The sequence below is a fragment of the Lithobates pipiens genome, unplaced genomic scaffold (assembly GCF_037356315.1).
Source record: "Lithobates pipiens isolate NorthernLeopardFrog02 unplaced genomic scaffold, aLitPip1_a1.2 Scaffold_18, whole genome shotgun sequence".
Classification (NCBI taxonomy): Eukaryota; Metazoa; Chordata; class Amphibia; order Anura; family Ranidae; genus Lithobates; species Lithobates pipiens.
In genome coordinates, this window is record NW_027507758.1 from 639343866 (window position 1) to 639367077 (window position 23212).

The window sequence follows — 23212 nt, forward strand, 5'->3', positions numbered from 1 at the left end:
ATGGACAGTCTTGAGGAGCCCTCCTAAATTATGGACAGTCTTGAGGCGCCCTCCAAAATTATGGACAGTCTTGTGGCACCCTCTGAAATTATGGACAGTCTTGAGGAGCCCTCCAAAATTATGGACAGTCTTGAGGTGCTCCAATCTAAAATATACAAACTATTCTAACAGTTCTACATAATGAAACAACATCCACACACGTAGGACATCCAACATTATAAGTGATCTTGTCACGTACCTGGTGGTTGAGCCCACGGATGCTGGGAGCGGCAACTCGTATTCCTCCGGCTCAGGAACTCCTGGTAGAGAGGACAGAGGTTCGAGAGCGTGGAAGGGGCACAAGCGCCTAGCAGGACACAGGTGCAAGGACTAGTCCATCTCCAGGAACTGAGGAGGACCAGACGCAGGCTGAAACTGGGGTCAGCAGGAAGCAGGAGCTGCAGGAACACACACGCTGGAGAGGCGGGAAAGGTGTATTGTAGTACGGTTCCCTCTGCAGAACTTCAAGCAGGTAGAGTAGAATACTGGAAGGCAGGAACAGTAGTGGAACAGCAGGCTAGACGTAGTCTTGGACAGACCGGGTCAGGAACAGGAAGACAGGCAAGGCACCGAATCAGCAGGCAGGAGAATCGTCAGACAAGCCGGGGTCGTAGGCAGGCAGCAAGCACGGAGTAATCAGGGGTAAGCTGAGTCACAAGAGTAAGCAGGAATCAGACAGGTACAGGGGGGTCTCTTCAGGAACGCTGTAGACCGGACAGCAAGGAGGCAAGGTAACAGGTCCCTTTAAATAACCCCTTTGGCGCCAAGAGCTGTCACGGCGCGCGCCCGGGCACGCACACCGACCTCTCCACGCACCCGCGTGCGCACAACATCACTAGCGCGCACCCGCGTGCGCCCACCAGTGTTAATGCGCACCCGCATGCGCCCATCAGAGCAACCGCGCACCCGTGTGCGCCCACCTGCGTTAGCGAGCACCCGCATGCGCCGACTGGCACTTTTACCAAGGACTTTGCGGATAGAACCTCCGGGGACAGTCGGACGATCGGGCTGACCTTCTTGACAGATCTATTCTTCCAAAACAAATACACTTTTGTAAACTGGTACTGACTAGTATTCCAATTTTTCTCTTCTCCCTCAGTTTTTCTCCATTGCTCAGCTAATGAGACCCCAAAGCTGATGGAGAGGCGGGGGAGGGTCACACAAAGATGATATTCAGGGAAACTGACATCCTCCTTATCAGCTCATGATATCATTGGTTGTTAGGAGGTTGGCAGCTAGAAGGTTGTAATGGTGTACAATGAAAACCTGAGGCTTTGTGTAGCTAAAAGGCTTCAACCACCCTCCGGCTTGTATACAATTTTGGGGCAATTGTTCGGCATTTTGCCAAGGCACCCCTGAAGAAACCTCAAGACACCCTGGTTGAAAAAGACTGCTTTATGTGATGAAAAAAAGGTTTTAATTTACAAATATAAATTTAAACCCAGGCACATAACCCCTCCCCTCAAAAATCTGAGGCTCCATCCCCACATGTATAAACATAAACTCAAACATTGGGGCGCCTATGACTAAAAACGTTGATTGTGATACACATGTTACATGTCACCACGCACAACGGAATGAGAGCAATAATTCTATCACCAGACCTCAGTAAAAATTAAACTGATGATTTTGTGGCCGCTAAAATGAACTTTAGTGTGTTTTTTACAGAAATTTTGAATTTCCTAGACTTTTGCGATAATATCGTGTGACATAAAAAATTGGAACTACCACTATTTTATTCTCTAGGGTGTCTGCTTTTGGAAAACATATAATGTTTTGGGGGTTTTATATAATCTTCAGGCATAAAATTTATTTTTTTAACTCGCTCTGACACACCGTATCTCCAATCTTGGTAAAGAGCCTATGGTGTAGGCTCTTTACCATGTGATCAGCTGTGTCCAATCAAAGCTAATCACATGGTAACCAGGAAGTGTCGGTTATCGGCTTGCCTTTATTCATGCTGACAAGGTGCGAGTAGAGGAGAGACGATCAGCGATTTCTCCTGACAGGGGGATCTGTGCTGATATTCACCATTGATTATCAGTACAGGCCCCTTTAGTGCATTCCTGTGATGCCAATCAGTGCCCACTAGTGATGCCAATCAGTGCTCTCCCGGTCTGCTTGTTAGAAGCTCCTCATAAGTGCTGCATATTAGTGCCCCATTATCAGTGAAGGAGAAACTTATTTTTTTTCAAAATTTTCTGTCTTTTTTTTATTTGCAGCACACAAAATTAAAACCTCAGTTTTGATCACATAACACCAAAAGAAAACTCTATTAATGGGGAAAAAATAAAAAAATATCATATGGCAGATAATGTGATGTATGGTGTACTCTGTACAAAGGAGAATGTAAAGGAAAAGAATGACTTTTGTTATCTCTGTGCATGTACCATTGTTTTGTAATTACATTTGCATAATAATTAACTTGCTTACATGTATGGTTTCAAAAACTCAATAAAAATTATTTGGGAAAAAAAAATGTCATATGGGTACAGTGTTACATAACCGTGTAATTGTCATTCAAAGATGAAAATTGTCCTGGGCAGGAAGGGGGTGAAAGTGTCCGGTATTGAAGAGGTTAAACATGTGGGCAAAAAAAAGAAATTGGCAAAACCGTCTCCGACAGTGAAAGGGTAAAAGGTAGCTTCACCTTCGGGAAGATGTTACATGTTCAGCGATCCGAGTCTTCTGTGTGACAGCAGTGTGGGGAGAAGTTCCCTGTACCGGCTGTCACTTTATGAAAAGAGTGTGGCCGTGTCATTCATTCACAGAGTTCTGTCCTTTTCTGATGTCGGCTTGTAGTTTTCAATGAACTCCCACACCTCTGCTGAGCTCTCTGGGAGATGAGGAACAAGGAGATTGTCATAAGGGACAAGGAGATTGGGACTCCGATTTAGTTTGAGTTTTTCAAAAATTGTCCGAACACCTAGAACTGTTTCTTACATGATGAAGATCAGCCATGGAGTATATCTGAGGTGTATATCAGGGTGTGCTTCTTCCCCACATGAGAGCTGTGATGTCCAGCAACATTCATATAGAAGACATTTCCCACACTCAAGGTACTAATACACCTCGAGGGTTGTGTGGGATCCCTGATGTACAGGAAGACAGGACTTCAGTGAGAACAATTCCCTCACTCAGGACAGGAAAACGGCTTCTCCCCCGTGTGAGATCTCTGATGTCTGGAAAGATGGGACTTCTGTGAAAAACATTTCCCACAGTCCGCGCAGGAATACGGCTTCTCCCCCGTGTGAGTTCTCTGATGTGTGGAAAGACTGGCCTTCTGTGAAAAACAATTCCCACACTCAGGACAGGAATATGGTTTCTCCCCCGTGTGAGATCTCTGATGGTTGTAAAGACTTGACTTTACTGAAAAGCATTTCCCGCATTCAGGACAGGAATATGGTTTCTCCCCCGTGTGAGATCTCTGATGTCTGTAAAGACTGGACTTGTCGGAAAAACATTTCCCGCACTCAGGACAGGAATATGGTTTCTCCCCAGTGTGAGATCTCTGATGGTTGTAAAGATGGGACTTGTCGGAAAAACATTTCCTGCACTCAGGACAGGAATATGGCTTCTCCCCAATGTGAGATCTCTGATGTTTGTAAAGATGGGAGTTCTGTGAAAAACATTTTCCACACTCAGGACAGGAATACGGCTTCACTCCCGTGTGAGATCTCTGATGTCTGTAAAGATCAGACTTCCCTGAAAAACATTTCCCGCACTCAGGACAGGTATACGGCTTTTGTTCAGTGTGAGATCTCTGATGTATGACAAGGTCTGATTTTTGTATAAAGCATTTCCCGCACTCAGGACAGGAATACGGCTTCTCTCCTGTGTGAGATCTTTTATGCACATTAAGATGTGATTTAGTATGGAAACACTTCCCGCACTCAGTACAAGAATACGGCTTTTCACCCGTGTGAAATCTTTTATGCCTAATAAGCTGGGATTTATAATGGAAACACTTCCCGCACTCAGTACAGGAAAACCTCTTATCTTTTGGAAGGACGGCCCCGTCCCGCACAGTCTGAGGTTCCTCAGGATAAGAGGAATACGATGGTCCATCTACACTGTGTGGTGCCGGATGGACATTTGAGGTAGTCGGGTTTTCTCCTGGACTATACTGTGTGATGTCCTCATCTTCTACTTTACAGTCTGGAGACAAAGTGAGACAATCCTCTGAGGTTTTCCTCATCTCCCGTCCATCTACTAAAATAGAAATACAAAGATTATTACTAGACATGAGCTGATTGGTTCCCCTAAACCAGGACTCCGCCCACATCAGGCAGCTTTGTCTCTGAGGGTCTTACAAATCCCCCCTCAAGGTAACTAGTAAATGGGTCCTCGGATCTCCTACCAGATCATTTCTTTATTCATGGACCTTAGTCAGAGAGGGAGGAAACAACGAGAACTGTCTTTTATAGGAGTGAGTATATAGTGCAGGGGTCAGGAGTATGTAATGTAGAATATAAAGTATACAGTGTAAGGGTCAGGACTCATAATATTGGTATTCAGTAATCAGTGGAAGATGAAATGATTACATGAGACAAGTTGCAGAGGTCCCACACCGCTGCCTCCCATCTCCTGAGACTGCACTCAGTGACTTGGGTCTGACACTATACAGACATATCCCTCCACCCGGCACAGCCAGCAGACAACACAACAAGTAACCCCCTGGGAGAATTGCTCTGCCAGAGATCATGCTATAACTGGGCATAATGCAGAAGACCCACAGCACATTTCCAAGGTGCCTAGGTAGAGCAACATTTATGGCAAAAATCAACATTTTGATGCCAGCTAGCCTCCATGAATCCAGTCTAGATATATAAATTGTGTCTGCAGCACAGAGAAGGAAGATTATCGGAGAGAAATCCAGGAATACAGGACGGGGAACACAGCTCAGGAAAGTGACCAGGGGATTACAGGCTGATATCACCCAGCCCCCGCCCTACTCTGGACCAATCAGTGAGCAGTATGGGTGGAGGAATGTATTTAGTGTTAATGACCCACCTGTGCTGATCTCTGTAGGAGTGTCCTCCTCTATAAATGTCCCCGTTATTCCATCCTCCTCCATAGACTGCTGATCATCCCTCACATACCTCTCTTCTTCTTCTGATTTCACCTCAAATTCTATATCCATTGGATCTCCACTCTAAATCAAGAAAATGAGAGAGAATATCATCTGTAAGATAGAAGATTTATTATTGTGACATCACATAGAAAATCCACTCATCATCTCTAGGAGTCCATGTTCTAGATGCTCCATCCCACCAACCTTGTAACAGTGGGGGATGGTGTGATCTCCCTGTGTGGAATCCCGGGAATACAGAGGACGGGGACATCTCTCTGGTGGGTTCCTGGTATTAGGTGGCTCCATCATATCCTTGTGTCCTTCTGAAAACTCCTCCATCACGCCATACTCCTCATCCTCCTCTTTATACTCCTCTTTAATATCCCCGAGGTTTCCACTCTGAACATATAATAAAACATTCATTGTAACAAACATGCTGTGTATAAATCAGAACTACCAATAATTGTCAATCATCTACCTGATGATGGTGGGGGATGGTGTGATCTTCCTGTGTGGAATCCCGGGAATACAGAGGACGGGGACATCTCTCTGGTGGGTTTCTGTAGCTGGATGACTCCACCATGGTGTCCTGGTACAGATCTTTGTGTTCCTTTAGAGACTCCTCCATCACCCCATCCTCATCATCCTCCTCTTTTATCTCTTCTTTAACCGCAACTTTAGAATCTCTCAGGTTTCCACTCTGAATATATAATAAAAATCACATCAATGGTAACAATGCAGATAATGTACAGATCCTAATGATACTATCAGTGATTGTTCCTCATCTACCTGATGATGGTGGGGGATGGTGTGACCTTCCTGTGTGCAGTCCCGGGAATACAGAGGATGGGGACATCTCTCTGGTGGGTTCCCATTACTGGATCCATCTGTAGGAAACACACACACTGACTGAATACATTGTTTCTATGTGTTTATCAGATGATGGGGGATCTAGGTGGAACCTCCGTACAGCTCTCTCCTTTACAATAAAGTCTCCTCTTACCCAGTGATGAGAGGGGCGGCTGATTGTCCATCATGACGTCCTTCCCAGCGCCGCTCACGTCTCCTGTCAGCAGCTCGATAATCTCTCAGGTGACTTCTAGAGTCTTCTTATTTCTCTATTCTATCAGAAAGGGAGGGAGGTGGGGGCAATGTGATTATCATAGGATCTCCAAACTTCACAGGAGATTTGAACACATATAGTAGAATCAAATGACATTCCCAGAATCCTCCTCACCTCACCAATCAGGTCTCTATTTTTATCAAAAACCCCACTGTGATATAATTTACCCAGACAGGGCCCCCCACTCTGTAGAATAAAAGCTTGCTGCAAGAAATTCCGGGACCAACAATCTTGGTTTGCTTGTGAGAGGGACATTGGGAGGAGGAGTTGTGAGGTCAGTGTGATGTCATAGGATTCTCTGATTGTGGATGGAGGGACATTGAGAGGAGGAGCTGTGAGCCCAGTGTGATGTCATAGGATTCTCTGACTTGGATTGGAGGGACATAGGTAGAAGGAGGTGTGAGGGGCGCACTGTGAGGTATCTGTACACACAGAGTCATTTCTCCCGGGTGCGTCACACCTCTACTAAATAAAAGATGAACGTTGTATTTAGGCTTTGCCAGGACACATCATATTCCTGTGATCTCCGTGTACTCCGGAGACTTTACTGATCACATTTTAGGATGAATATCTGAGGCTGGGATCATTATGGAGACATTCGTTTTCAGGACATTTAATACAAATTATATATTTTCCCTTTTTCTTCCTATTTAAATCTTATAAAATAAACACATACATATTCCAATCCTCCCTAAAAAACCCCACCCCCCATCACTATTAAAAGTCATATAACGCGTTAGTATAGACTGATGAGGTGAGAAGGTGATTGGTGGGAAAGGTGACACATTTCTAAAATGAAGAGAATGTTTCGGCCCCTTAAAGAGGGATTCCACCTGAAAAAAACTATTAAAAGCCAGCAGCTATAAATACTACAGCTGCTGACTTTTAATAAATGGACACTCACCTGTCCCGGGGTCCAGCGATGTTGGCAGCCGAGGCCAATTGATCGCTCGGCTCTCCCTGCCGCCATTCTCGGTGAGGGAATCAGGAAGTGAAGTGTTGCGGCTTCACTTCCCGGTTCCCTACTGTGCATGTGCAAGTCACACAGCGCAATGGGAATGGTCCTTGCTGTCTCTGGGACCCGTGTGTGTCCCAGTAGACAGCGCAGCGGGACAGGAAGAGGCATAGACTCCCGTGGGAGTCTATGCCCGGAGGTAGGTGCAAATACCTGTCTTAAACAGATATCTGCACCCCTTTCCCCCCCCCCGAAAAAGGTGCCAACTGTGGCACCGGAGGTGGGGAGGGTTCCAATGAGCGGAAGTTCCACTTTAGGGTGGAACTCCGCTTTAAGTGGGGAAATGTTCTGACCCTGAAGGGGTTAATCTAGGTTTCCACACTATATATGTGTGTATCATCATCTGCTGGAGATAAAAGACATCCCAGTGACTATGAAGGAAGAGGACGGACATGACTGGGGGTTACTGGGTGTAAATAGAAAATACGATCTTATTACCTCCTCTGCTGCCTCTTCCAGCAACCTCTTCTCGCTACTTCCTCCCGACTCACCTCTCACCCAGAACTTCCTGTCTGTACCTGACATCACTTCCTGTCTGTTCCAGAACTCTTTCCACCTTCCATAGAGACTTCCTGTGTAGAAGTGAAATCTCCACCTTGTGGAGCTCAGAGGAACTGCAGCCCCGAGAGACATCTCACTTTCAATACATTTTTATTAGTTCAGAAAGACTCCAAAATAAGTCTTCCTACAGAAGTTATTAATTACTGTAGAATTGGCTTATTAGTAGACGAATGGACCAAACAGGGATACAGGCTATATGAAAACCTACCTATGGTTTACAGGGATGCTATTATGAGTAAGCTTGGAAAGTGTAAACGACTAAAGGGCTTCAATCCCAATAACAAAATTGAGTTCCCATCAATTATATGCCATAGTTGCCAACATTGTGAAAAAAAATGCGGGACACTTTTTTGGCAGTAGGCGGAGTTGTGTTATAATTAGGGGGCAGGGCATGCGGTTATAGGTGTGGCATAGAAAAAGGGGAAAATGCTGCGAGCGCCGCGGGAAACTATGGGGTGGTTTATGTAAAATAGTGGGCGTGGCTGACATGGGGGCATGGCTCAAAGGGGTGTGGTTAGAGTCTGAGATGAATGCGGGATGGAGAGGGAAAGGAGGGGGAGAGAGAAAGGAGGGACAGCAGCCCTCCGATCCTACACCACAATAGCAATATGTGTTTTCCAGAGTTTGACAATCAGCAGATAAAGATACTCCAAATACCTGGTGTTAGCGCTTCAATCATCCCGGCGCCATGATTGTTCTGGTGTCAGGATGATTGAAGAGCATTATTTCTATTATTACATTGTAATATGAAATTAAATCCTTCAACTCACCATAATGCAGAATCAGTGGTAGCCATGAGCGCGTCACTAGCCACATTGCCTGCCACCAGATGCCATCAGGTGTCCCAAGCGGAGTCTGTCCTTACATCAGGTGCCCCATCAGAGGTACCTTCCTCACATCTGTGTCCATCAGCGGAGCCCCTCCTTACATCTGGTGCTCCTCTAACATCCACAGACCGCCCCCCCCCACATCCTTAACAAGGACCTGCCCCCACATACTCCACAGACCCGCCCTCACATCTCCAGACTGGCCCCCGACATACCACTGCGCCCAACATCCACAGACTGGCCCCCGACATACAACTGACCCCCGACATCCACAGACTGGCCCCCCACATCCACAGACTGGCCCCCGCATTCACAGACTGGCCCCCCCACATCCACAGACTGGCCCCCCACATCCACAGACTGGCCCCCCAAATCCACAGACTGGCCCCCGCATTCACAGACTGGCCCCCCACATTCACAGACTGGCCCCCCACATCCACAGACTGGCCCCCCACATTCACAGACTGGCCCCCCACATTCACAGACTGGCCCCCGACATCCACAGACTGGCCCCCCCACATCCACAGACTGGCCCCCCCACATCCACAAATTGGCCCCCGACATCCACAGACTGGCCCCCGACATACCACTGGCCCCAACATCCACAGACTGGCCCCGACATCCACATACCATGACTGTCACTGGCCCCGACATCCGACTGGCCCCCGACATCCGACTGGCCCCCGCCCCGACATCCACATTGACAGACTGGCCGCCGTTGCCGCGCGCAGACATTTAACTGTGGCGCCGCCCACCGCCCTTTACACTGACACAAACACACACTAGCAGCGGGGGTGGGCGGCGCCACAGGTGTAGACCAACTTCTGGTCTTCTTAAAAATGGCGGTTGTCTCCGCCGGCCACCGATCCCTAGCGGCCGGCGGCAAAAAAACGGGAAATTCAATTTCCCGGGACAAACCGAATTTCGCGGGACATTTCCCGGGACAAAATTAATTCGGGACAAATGTCCTAATCGCGGGAATGTCCCACAAAATTCGGGACAGTTGGCAACTATGCTTACATCTGGTGCCCCTCTGACATCCACTGACCGCCCCCCCCACATCCACAGACCGGTCCACGACATCCTCAGACCGCCCCCCCCCACATCCACAGACCGCCCCCCGACATCCACAGACCGGCCCCCCGACATCCACAGACCGGCCCCCCGACATCTCCTCCAGACGCGGCAAGCCGTCGTTGCCACGCGGAATGACTTTGAACTGCGGCGCCACCCATTGCACTTCGCAGACACTGGGTGGCGCAGCATCTGAGCTCTATTGAAGACCAGCTTCTGGTCTTCTTTAAAATGTCTCCGCCGGCCGTAGACCTCTAGCTGCAGGCGGCTGCGAAAAACGGGACAAACCGAATTTCCCGGGACAAAATTAAATCGGGACAAATATCCTAATTACAGGAATGTCCCGGGAAATTCGGGACAGTTGGCAACTATGCTACAAGAGCCAGCCCGCCCTGCTTGCTATACACTAACATTGCATCATACAACGTGGTCTAGGGTCCTTGGTAAGTGACAGCAGAAGATAAGTGGTCTGTAGAACTACAAGAGGCAGCATGCTGTGTGCTACGACCATGCTGGATGATGCAATGCCATTATGTAGCAAACAAGGCATGCTGGCTCTTGTAGTTGTACAGATCACATATGCTGAATGGTGCAATGTTTTTATATAGCAAACAACCCATCCTGGCTCTTGTAGTTTTTCAGCCTTGTTATCTGTAAATGCTGCAATCATACCAAGTTCCCCCGGTGAATGCTGGCACTTGTAGTTCTATAGACTAGATAACTGTAAATGTAGCAACGTTTACCAAGTACCCCATTGAATGCTGGCTCTTGTAATTCTACAGACAACATGTCTCCTGGTGTTACTAGTATCAGTGACCCCAGATCATACTGGATGATGCAATGTCATTATGCAGCAAACAAGGCATGCTGGTTCTTGTAGTTCCTCAGCCTAGTTATCTGTAAATGCTGTAATCATACCAAGTACCCTAGTGCATGCTGGCTCTTGTAGTTCTAGAGACCAGACCATGCTGGGTGATGCAATGTTGTTATAGAGCAAAAAAGTCATGCTGGTTCTTGTAGTTCTACAAACCACTTTCTGTACCTTATGGTGTCTATGCTGGATGAGATGCCATTTTAGTACAAGCCAGGCATGCTAGCTCTTGTAGTTCCTCAGTAAATTGGTTTACAACCAAGGCAGGCACAAATAATAAAGCCATGGACATAAACATAACAATCTCAGGCAAACATCTCAGAGTAACCCCTTAATAAATCACCTTGCAATTACATGGCGCTTCCGGGAAATCATTAATAACAAAACAAGTATCTAGGCAGGTTAATCAGCAAGACATGTTTTCATTACTCAGTGCTTTCCACCTGAAACTAATCTCTCTTCCTGCTGTGAAGAGGGGGGGGGTCTCCAATCCCTGCAGCACTGAAGAGAGAAGCCGATTGGCTGCACTCCCCTCTCTGCTAAACACAAGGGGAAACATTACTCCTGGCAATGGCAGCGGCCATCTTTGTGTAGCCCGCTGCCGTGTTTTTAGACCAAAACATTCCCAATTTTCCCGGGACAAAAGCAAAATCCCGGGAAAATAATTGGGACAAGCTTAAAGCGGGATTCCACCCTAAAGTGGAACCTCGGCTGATCGGATCCCTCCCCCCCTCCGGTAGGGTTGCCACCTTTTCTTCAAGTCAAACCCGAACACTTTAGCAGAGCACAGCATTTTTTTTTTATAGTATAAACTATACATATATTTTTATATTTTGCTATTAAATAACATTTCTTATCATATGAATTTAGAAATGTTAGGTGTGACCTCAACAAGTCACCTATTTGTCAGGTTATGTTACCGTTTCCCAATTGTTAGTTAGAGTTCTTATCCAAGCAAAGAGACACAGAGATATTATTCAGTATTTCTGCTCAGAAGTCCGTCGTTAACTCTGACTGTCTCTGACTGACTGTGGCTCTGAGGCTTCTTTATTACATCTTTTATAGACAGAAAAGGGCAAACATCAGCAAATGTAAAAAAACAACATTTTCAAAGAAAAGACAATTCTCCGGGTGTTATCAGCTGATAAGACAATCTTCTGGGCGTAGACTGCTTTTTAGGGCTGATGCGGCCTCTTCTTGATGAGTACGTGACAATAGATGACGAATCCTTATTTTACAGAGAAGGATAGAAAAATACATGTATTTAGTAAGACATACGGTCAACCATTTTGTATACCTTAATCCTTACATTTCCCCCTTTGACATCACCCCTCCCTCTTGCCCTGGGTCCACCTGAACAAGTTCTAGTCAGCCTATATCCAGAGTACTCTCCCTGACCGCGAGTTGTCAGAGGGGTATACACCCATCCCCCTGGACAGTACCAACATCTAAAATTCAGGAAGAGTGGCTTTTCTGACAGATGGGTGATGTCAAGAAACTAAATCTACCTATCTTCACAAAAGTTCCATCTTTTCCGCATCATTTACCTTGGCTTTCTTGCAAAAGCACATGAGCAGTTTAAAGCATGCATAAAAGAAAAATACGAATAAGAGCACCACTATAATCGTCATTGCTGCCTTCTTAACCCAAGAGAATAACCCTGAGAAACTAAAAGTTCCACCAAACGGATCCCAGTCGCGACCAATATTTCGGGCCTTCTCTTGTAAATTCTTTACTTCCGTACGGTGTTGTGCAATGATGTCATAATAATCAGGTACCTCAATGCTGGTGTTATGTATCCAAGTACAGCACTCATAGTCCTCAGTAGTTTCACAGAGTCCTGTCAGTGCTGCACTCATACTTTCAATTGCTAATTCATGTAATTCTAATTGTTGTCTGATGGCTCTGGTCTCCAGATTTAACTTAGTAATATCATCAGAGTTTTTCTCCAAAACATCATTAATAATTCCTGTATAGTTATTTAGTCTTTTCATTAAGTCTATACCCCATCCTGTCCAGGACGGGAACCAAACCCATGCCATGTCCTTCTTCAGGAATATTTCTCTTTTACTACGATACCTGAGGGGATATCTAGGATGCATGCTAGCTTCTAATAGGTGATCACCTCGTTCATCACCTACTACTCCCATTACTGGTACTAAACTTGCGAGGTAGCACCATCCCTGAGCTCTTCTAGGTATCCAAGTATAACATTTATCCTCACAACAGATGTATATATTGTTTCCTAGAGCTACTGATCTTGAACTGATATCATTTCTATAACGAGAGGTGTATCCATAGAGGGATAAGTTGGATACTAACCACCTAACATTATTATCCACAATGTTAGTGAGGAAGTCAGATAATGTCTGGTGTGTGCTGGAATTACTGGGGTAGAATCTTCCATTTAATACGACAATGGACAAATTAAACTTGCTGTCTTGGCATTCTCCATTTCCTCCCGTTGTGTTCCCTAAGTTGAAACACCAATCAGGGAAAAAGGCGAGGCCATTTGACTTAAACATTACTGTCTCATTGGTATTTGTTCTAATTATGTTAATGCTACTGTTAGCAAGATCAGTATAGTTTATAGGAACTGCCATCAGTGGTATACTTGCTGTGCTGGGGTGTAATTTGCTACAAATCCAACATTTCTCATATCCTGACTTCTGGGCATAAGCATATTTAAACTTCAGTAATAACATTTTTTTAGAAAATCCTTCATCCTTGTGTATTTTATTCTGTGAGGTAACCAAACTATTAGCCAGAATTACTGAAACAATAAAAAGATACATGTTGTCATTTGCCAACTGGCTCCTTTTTACAATGAGAAGCGTGGATCCAGGTAGGTTTCCCTTCCAATTTCACTGAGGTTGCTGTAATCAATAGCACCTGGAAAGGACCTTCAAACCTTGGTTCCAGTGTCTTTCTGGTATGTTTCTTTACATACACATAGTCTCCTGGTTGTAGATCGTGTGTACCTGTGACAGAATTAGGGTCTGGAAGAGAAGAATACACACTCTTGTGGATTTTAGTCAGACGTTGTTGCAACTGTATTACATACGTAGTTAAACTATCACATTGTAATTGCATACTTTGAGGAAAATATAAACCTAATCTAGGTGCACTTCCAAACAGTATTTCATATGGGGATAACCCTGTTTTTCCTGTTGGGGTGTACCTAATAGAGAACAAAGCTAAGGGTAGGCACTCAAGCCATGGTTTGTTCAACTCCTGCATAGCCTTTTGTATTTTCAGCTTGATTGTACCATTTACTCTTTCTACTGATCCTGAACTCTGTGGGTGGTAAGGAGTATGAAAACTTTGTTGAACCCCTAACATTGCCATCACATTTTGCACTATTTCTCCCGTGAAATGTGTCCCCCTATCTGATTCTATTGTTTCTGGGAGACCAAACCTAGGTATCAGCTCAGTAATCAGTTTCTTGGCGGTGGCTTTTGCCGTAGCTGATTTCACAAGATAACTTTCGGGCCAGCCTGAAAATAGGCAGATGCACACGAGAACAAATTCAAAGGGGCCGCTCTTAGGCATTTGTATGTAGTCAATCTGAAGTCTCTGAAAGGGATATTGGGCCCGGACCTGATGTTTACGTGGGGTTTTCACTCTCTGTCCTGGGTTATTAATCAGACAGATTTGGCATGCAGCACAGTAGTTCCTTGCAGTACTACTGAATCCAGGGGCTAGCCATCCTTGGCTTACAATCCTATACATAGAATTGGAGCTGACATGAGTGGGTAAGTGAACAGCCGCTGCCATTGCGGGGTATAGAGAAGCGGGTAGACATATTTTGTCTCCTTCTCTCCATACATTGTCAAGGCCTGGTGCAGCTCCCTCCTTAACCCAACGGTCCTTCTCAATAGCCCCTGCTTGTTCCTGTAGTTCCATTAGCTGCTGCCATGTGGTTTCGGGCATACTCACCTGTACCGTGGCTAAGGTCTCAGGGCTTACTTCCCCTAGAGCTGCCTTCTTTGCAGTTAAATCTGCAAATGCGTTTCCTTTTGCCTCAGTTGTTTTTGCGCTCGTGTGTGCCGCTATCTTCATGATGGCTACTCTTATAACCTTTTGAAGATTGTTCAGGACTCTTTTGATTCCTTCACCATGTTTAACAGGTGTACCTGCTGCTGTAAGGTAACCTCTAGCTTTCCATATGTGGCCATAATCATGTGCAACACCGTAGGCATATGCGGAATCAGTGTAAATGTTCCCTTCTTGTCCCTCTAAGTGTTCTAGGGCTTTCTCTAGAGCGGTTAGTTCCGCTTCTTGTGCCGACATGTGTGCTGGTAGTGACTTTGCCTCAATTACCTGTGTGTCCGTTACCACAGCATAACCTGTGTGATATTTACCTTTGTCATCGGCAAATCTACTACCATCTATGTACAGTGTGTGTTCTGCATTTGCAATGGGTATGTCTGTGACATGTGGGAACCCCGTGGTTTCTTGTTCCATAAGTTGAAAACAATCGTGTTCATCAGATGTTATGTCATGAAATGAAAGTGTGTCAGAATCCTGAGTATCTTGTGCTGTATCTACACCATTATCATCATTACTCCCCCCTGTCAAATCTGTCTGTAATGGTAAAAGCTGTGCTAAGTTAAAAGAAGTGCATCGCTGAAAGGTAACATTGGGGGGTAGGAGCAAAGTGCATTGTAGACGCAGCTGCCTTGCCATTGATATGTATTTTGGTTGGACCTGTGACAAGATGGCGTGTATGTCATGTGTGGTATGTACCACTACAGGATTGTCTAAGACAATTTCTGAGGATTTGTCAATGATAATTGACACTGCTGCAACTGCTCGTACACAGGACGGTGATCCTCTAGAGACAGGATCGAGAGCCGCTGAGAAGTATGCTACCGGCCTTTGTTTGATGTGTTGTTGTGTCAACAACCCTGTTGCGTGTCCCGTGATTTCAGCAATGTACAAATGAAATGTTTTGGTATAATCAGGGATCCCGATCGCAGGTGCCGAAATTAGTAACCTTTTTAAGGTGCTAAAAGATTCATGACCTGCTTCTGTGAGTACATAGGGTACTATTTTCAAGCAATCATATAATGGCTGCATCAGAGAACTGGCATGTGGTATCCATTGTCTACAATATGATACCATTCCCAGAAACATACGAAGTTGCTTAAAATTGCGTGGGATATTCATTTGTCTTATGGCCTGGACTCGGTCTTCAGTGAGATGTCGAGTACCCTGGGATATACAGTGGCCCAAAAAGACAACCTTTTTCTGACATACCTGTAACTTAGTTCTATTCACCTTGCACCCTTTTTCAGCCAGGAATTGTAACAATGATAGAGTGGCTTTTAAACAAGTATCGTTATCTGGACAACATAACAATAGGTCATCTACATATTGCAACAATACACAAGTGTCAGGCGGTTGCCATTCTCCTAACACTGTCTGCAGGGCTTGTGAGTATAGAGTTGGCGAATGCGCCATTCCTTGAGGTAGGCGTGTCCAGGTTAGCTGACGGTTTCGAAGGCGGAACGCGAACCATGGTTGACATTCCTCCGCCAGGGGTACAGAAAAGAAAGCATTTGCCAAGTCTACAACTGTAAATGAGGAGCTATCTGATGGTATTTCTGACAGTAAGGTATGCGGGTTTGGTACTAATGGCGTTATTGGGGCCAATATTTTGTTTATTGCCCTTAAGTCCTGTACCATCCTATACCTTATTGGGCCATCCCCCAATGTCTTTTTCTTAACTGGATACAATGGGGTATTGGCTGGTGATTGTATTTCTTTTAATGCTCCACTTTTAAGTAGAGCCTCCACTTGTAGTTCTATAGCTGCTTCCTGGGGCGCACTGAGTGGGTACTGTTTCTGCTGAGGGAGAACTGCTCCTGGAATCAGCTGTAGAGTAACCGGGGGTATGGGCAGAAGCCCAACGTCTGCTGGATGTGTTTCCCATAACCCTTCCGGAAGGCTAGACAGAATTTGGTCTATTTCCGGTGAGGGCGTATTGGACGGTTCTGGTTCTTCTTCCAAGCATTGTATTTTACTACAGATTTCTATACCCTCTGGGTCATCTCCTATTGCTAGGGTGACCATGCCATCTGGGTGATAAGTAATGTTCGCTCCTATTTTCTGAAGAATGTCTGCTCCTAATAAATTAGTGGGAGCTCCTCTGGAAATCAAAAAGCGTGACAAAAACATGTGATTTCCTATCTTTACTTTTAAAGGTTTAGTCAGTGGGGCATCGGACAAAAGACCGTCATAACCACTTATGGGTATGGTGTCACGGGACGTCATGTGTGGAGGGACTACTGAATCAGACAACAGACTGCGTGACGCTCCTGTGTCAACCAAACAAGGAATATGTTTACCTTCCACCTTCATCAACATGTGGAGCATTTTGTTCTCTGATTCAGCTAGGACTGGGGCAAGTCATGCGGTCGGATCGTCCCTATCATTGGTACGCCTCTGTCTGTAGTCCCTCGTGTCTCTGTCCGTGTTTCCTTCCTGTTCGTCTTTTATCCTTTTCCTACAGTCTCTTTTTATATGTCCCACCTTGTTGCAGTAATAACAGGTAAGAGGTTTACGGGAGGAATTCCCTCCTTCATTGACCCGGGCAACAGTGTTAACTCCCGGTGTCCTTCTGGGTTTCGTTTCTGCTAAATCAGCCTCTATGCCTTGTGCTTTCTGCAACAATGTTCCTCTGTCCCGTATGGCTCTCCATTCGGGAGTACATGCCTTCAGTTTGTCACCTATTTGGGGTACTAGTCCTTCCATAAACTGTCGATTGAAAGCCCTAATGGTGACGGGTAAGGCTAAATCTAGACCTTCGTCAGCCATCATGCTTTCCATGTTGAGGTAAAATTCTGTAACAGTCTGACCTGGAGCCTGTTTTATGGGCGCTGTCGAACCCCTTTCCTGCTGTTTCCCTTGGCAAAATTCTCGTAACTGAGCTATAAACAGGGGTCTAGAGTCTATATGACGGGGATGTATTCCTGGTGGATCTGCCGCTGGATCCCCTTGTGGTCTATGTGGAGCAATTTCATTCATAAATTGATTAAACATCGTTAGTGTCATTTTATGTCTACATATATCTTCCCCATCTTGCCAAGTTGCTTCATGTGTGTCTAGTAATTGTGTCACGAATCTACAGAATGCGGCAGGTTTTGCTACGGGATCAGGAGCATTCTGTATTAATGCCATAAGAGTGTCAGCCGACCAAGGTGTCCATGTCCTCAGAACGACTTGTCGGGTCACTGTAGGTGGCTGTCCTGCTTGACCCGCATTTGGATTATTTACTTGTATTACCCTAGTCCGACTATGGACTGGAGCTACGGGCTCTGGTCTTTGAGCGCCGCAATGCACACATTCCTGTGCCCAGTCTGGGTTCTGGATACCGCATACTCGGCATACCCATCCTCTTCCTCTTAAGGAAGGATAAAGTTTTGGTCTTTCATTACCTGGTGTGGTAGTGTTATAAGGAGGTGGAGTACCTCCCGTATTTACCCTATCGCCGGGAGCAGAAGGAAGACTTTTGTGTCGGACCTTCATATCCCATCCACCCTTTTCCTGACAATACTCCCATCCCTCCTCTTCAGCCCTGTTGGAAACCTTAATTAAACATTGTATTTGTGATACCCATCTGTTCTGCAATATCTCTCCCTGTCTGTCTTTCTTTATTTCTTCCCAACCTTCTACACTTAATCCATTTTCTCCATCCATCCCCAATTTCTTGAGAATCCTATTTGTGCCCTGTGCCTTATCCTTCCCATACAACATTGTAATTATGTCTTTAACAGCATAACATTTCTGAGATTCCTCCTGGGGTTTACCATGTGTCTGGCCCATTTTGACAGTCCTGCCTAGGTGGCGTTTGGATCACTTACTAAGTGTCTCGTTGCCTTCTCCTCCTAGGGTGCCAAAATACTAAAAACCTCTCCTGGATGAGATTTCTGAAATCGAATTACCTTATATGCTAGCCAACTGACAAATATTATGACCAGACTGACAGCTACAACATATACAAGCATTCCCTTTTGGTGGCCAAACACATATGACTAGATCTCCGGGCTTTGTGGAGACCTTATTTCCCTTCCCATTACCATGGAATCTCTCAGCATTCGTTTCTTATTCCTGCTTTATTGAGGCAGTCAGGACTTATACTTTCAACCCGTTTTTAGGCTCATGAATCAAAAAGCGTATATCAAACTTAAGTGTCGGACCCCCAAAGTACTCTTACGAGTTAAGGGCGCATTCCGTTACCCATTGGGATGATATATGTTTCAATTCACACCATACAAACAGGGCTTATCTCATTCACAACAGACAGATGACAAGTAGACAGACAAGAAACAACGGTAACATAAGCCAAAATATTAAGTTCAAGACCCGCTTACTACAGAGGTTGGTGTTTACCTGAAGAACAATTCAGACAGATCAGGTGGGCACAAATCTAAGAAGCACAGAGTTTATAAGAAAATAAAGCTTTTCTTACCTGCGCAGGATTTGTCTGTGGTTCTTGATGTGCCCGACCATTTCGTTCCGTCCTTATGTTCGTTCGCCTCTTGTAGTTTCTTCAGCGAGTCCCTATTCGCGGCGCCAGAAATGTTAGGTGTGACCTCAACAAGTCACCTATTTGTCAGGTTATGTTACCGTTTCCCAATTGTTAGTTAGAGTTCTTATCCAAGCAAAGAGACACGGAGATATTATTCAGTATTTCTGCTCAGAAGTCCGTCGTTAACTCTGACTGTCTCTGACTGACTCTGGCTCTGAGGCTTCTTTATTACATCTTTTATAGACAGAAAAGGGCAAACATCAGCAAATGTAAAAAAACAACATTTTCAAAGAAAAGACAATTCTCCGGGTGTTATCAGCTGATAAGACAATCTTCTGGGCGTAGACTGCTTTTTAGGGCTGATGCGGCCTCTTCTTGATGAGTACGTGACAATAGATGACGAATCCTTATTTTACAGAGAAGGATAGAAAAATACATGTATTTAGTAAGACATACGGTCAACCATTTTGTATACCTTAATCCTTACAATAACAAGAGTTCCCCTTTTACATCTGAACTCGCAGAGTTCCCTTTCACTGTAACGGGGGACTCTACAGACTCTGATGTAAGGGAGAACTCTGGGGCCTCTAACATAAGGGATGCTCTGGGAACACTGATTTACGGGGGAGCACTGAGAACTCTGATGTAAGGGGGAACACTGTGGCTTCTGGTGTAAAGGGGAACTCTGATGTAAGGGGTGCTCTGAGAACCCTGATTACTGTGTACTTACTCAGATGTGGGAGAGAGAAGGGGAGAGACTTCAGTCACAGAAAGGGATGGATGGTGAGCTCACTCACCCCTTGGCACCTCTCATCCAGATGTATCTGAGGCTGCTGGACTTCAAACTTCTGGACCCCACTTTCCTTTTATGAGGCACATGCCTGGGGATTGGAGTGTGGGCAGATACAGAGGTGTAGGGGTGGAGGGAAGAGGTGCAGATCGAGCCCTCTCTCCTCTCCCGTCTGTGTGTGTTGGGGGGGGGGGTTGTTAGTGCTGGCTTTGGGCAGTGTGAAAGAGAGTGTAATAGACACTTCCGGCTTAGACAACTGCAGCCAGCAACCCTGGTGGGAAGCCATAGTCCAGTCTAAATAAAGTGTACGGGTTTCAGTTAGTCTGAGACCTGGACACATGATTCCAAACCCGAACTGTCCGGGTGAATCCTGGACAGGTGGCAACCCTACCCTCCGGTGTCACAATTGACACCTTTCAGGGGGGAGGGGGGTGGAGATACCTGTCAAAGACAGGTATTTTCACCCACTTCCGAGCATGCTCCCTGATTGTGGCTTGCATGTGGATTTTCTGAACACAAGTGGATTTTTTTGAACTAAAGTGGAGAGTTAATAACCAGGAGTTGAAAACAGGAGTTAAGACAGGAGTCTCTAACCTCTATCCTACCTCTATCCTCCCCTCCATTTTAAAGATCCCACTGCAAGGGGCAACCAGACAGCTTTCCAGAAATGTCAGGCTGACAGCAAGCCAGATTCACCGGAACCAGAGTGTTTAAAGGGGACAACCGCAGCCAGGTAAGCTCGCACCTCCACTTCCCCCCCCCCCAGTGATTGTTCCAGGGACTCCGTCCGACCGCCTACGGGGGTCAGGAAGGAATTTTTGCCCACTGGTGCATTTGGCTGCTACTGTCAGGGGGTTTTTCGCCTTCCTCTGGAACAACCATAGGTTAGCATACCCCTACCTCCGGCCTCCTTTCCATTTTTACGCTATCCTAGGACGACTATTCCAGATCACAGCCAGACTTCTTTTCTAAGCGGAGACCTCCACCTTAAGTAAAGGCAACTGGAACAGCCAGCAACCGAATACAACAACTCCTTCCGCATCCATATAGGCATCCCCTGATCAACTTGCGCGCTAATAGCCTCAAGCACGGCGGCAAGTCTGATACCTAGCCCCACCTCAGGATCAATACCCTGATCAGGATCATCATCTTAGGCCCATAGTACCATCAACAGCATCCACAAACCATGTGCTACTTCAAATACTCAGCTGAAGTTCTGCACAGACTAAGGAACATCAACACCACATTGCCATCTTCCATAAAAAAATACTTCAAAGAGAACAACTATTAAAAACCGGACGACAAGCAGCTCCCAACCACAGGAAGACATCTACTCGACCACTACAATTAGATTGCGCCTTGATTAACGCCAGGTCTGCAGTCAAACATAGACTGGAAGTACACGACTTCATCATCGAGAACAATGTAGACTGCCTCTTCATCACCGAAAGCTGGTTAACCTCTGACTGCAACACCATCCTCACCGAATTGGTGCCGGAAAACTACAGGATCCTAACCGAACAACGGATAGGGAAAAAAGGAGGAGGCCTAGCAGTGATCTTTAAAGGTCACCTGGATCTCACTAAACCATCATCTCAGAACCCAGTGTCTTTTATGGAAACCCTGACGCTACATTTTCAAACAACACCCCATGACACCACTCATATTCTACTGTGCTACAGACCACCGGGACCAAAGTCCAATCTTCTTTCACCCCTCACGGAATCCTTTGCAATGCACACCCTAAAATTTAAAAATTTCCTGGCACTCTGAGATTTCAACCTTTGGGCAAACGAGCCTAAAGACCCCATCGCGACTGCCTGCATCAATCAACTAGAAGAACTGGGTCTACAGCAACTGATAAAGACTCCCACGCATGGGTCAGGACACACCCTGGACCTCATTTTCAAACAGAACATCGACGTCAACATACTCGACAACATAACTCTGCCATGGACGGATCACCACGCCATCAAATTCAAAATCACTACCAACATGACCAACGCAAAACGGAAACCTGTAACAACGCACTGGACCAGATCGCATAAAAAACTGTACTCCGAAGCCTTCAAAACCACTCTGTCCAAAAAAATATCTACAATAACCTTAAACCACTCTACGGAGGAAACACTCAACTCCCTGAACAAGGCATTACTGCAATCAGCAGACTCGGTAGCACCAAAACGCAGGGCTCTCAACAGGAAGAAAAATGCTGGATGGTTTAATAGCTCCCTCTCCGTACTAAAGCAAGAACGCAGAAGAGCGGAAAGAACATGGAGAAGAAATCCCACCGAGGAAAACCTATTTAACTACAAAGGTCTGACAGAGAATTATCGGAAAGCAATCTTCAAAGCCAAAAAGGACCACTTCTCATATACAATCTCAACGGCCGCAAACCAACCACAGGAACTGTTTAAACTGGTTAATCAATCAATGAATCCGGTGTGCCTAGAACCCCCAGAAAGCGAATCCCAGGATTACTGTGACAAACTGTCGGATTTTTTCATCGATAAAGTCAAAACCATCAGGGAAACAATTTGTCAGAAGAAAACATCCAACCTCAGCCAGCAAATACATAAAGAGGATGTCCGCACCAACATACCGCAACCGCCAAAATTTTCACTATCCCCAATTACCGTAGACACCGCAAAAAACATCATTAATAAACTGCGTGACAGTACCTCACCTATTGACATCATCCCCACAAAACTACTGAAAGAATGCTCCGACATCGTGGCTCCAACCATAACCCACCTCATAAACCGATCATTCCACGAAGGGATTGTTCCCAGCATCCTCAAACAAGGCATCGTCAAACCTCTACTCAAGAAACCAAACCTGGACCCTCAGGATCCAAACAACCGTAGGCCGATTACAAGCCTCAACACCACTTCTAAGATCATGGAGAAAGCTGTAGTACATCAGCTACAACTTCACCTGGATACTCACAAACTCCTGGACCCGCTGCAATCAGGCTTCCGCCCGGGTCATGGAACAGAAACGGCTCTCCTCAAGATTTGGGATGACGCCCTCGAAGCAGCAGATGACGGAGAGCCGTGTCTCCTCGTACTGCTAGACCTAAGTGCAGCGTTTGATACAGTAGATCACAATACTCTACTCGTCCGCCTCACAGAAGTAGCCGGAGTCCAAGACATAGATCTCCAATGGTTCGCGTCCTTCCTAGGAAATCGGTCACAGACAGTGAAACTAGGAAAATTCCTCTCCAAAACTCGGGCAGTCACCTTCGGAGTCCCTCAAGGCTCTCCGTTGTCACCCGTTCTCTTCAACATTTACATTCGCCC

General features: G+C 45.8%; 1 protein-coding gene across 5 annotated transcripts in view; it reads right to left on the reverse strand.

Annotated features, from left to right (window-relative positions):
- Positions 1-23212, reverse strand: part of LOC143989534 (uncharacterized) — a 382054-nt gene that overhangs the window by 287028 nt on the left and 71814 nt on the right. The window contains exons 1-2 of one of the 5 annotated variants that reach the window (XM_077489675.1): positions 7690-7764; positions 6117-6236 (exon numbers count right to left, since the gene is read on the reverse strand). The exons of the other annotated variants lie outside the window; for them this stretch is intronic. Coding sequence (XP_077345801.1) covers positions 6117-6150 — 34 coding nt within the window. The 5' untranslated portion in view covers positions 6151-6236; positions 7690-7764. Of the gene's footprint in view, positions 1-6116; positions 6237-7689; positions 7765-23212 lie in introns of those variants that run through there. 5 annotated transcript variants of the gene reach the window in all.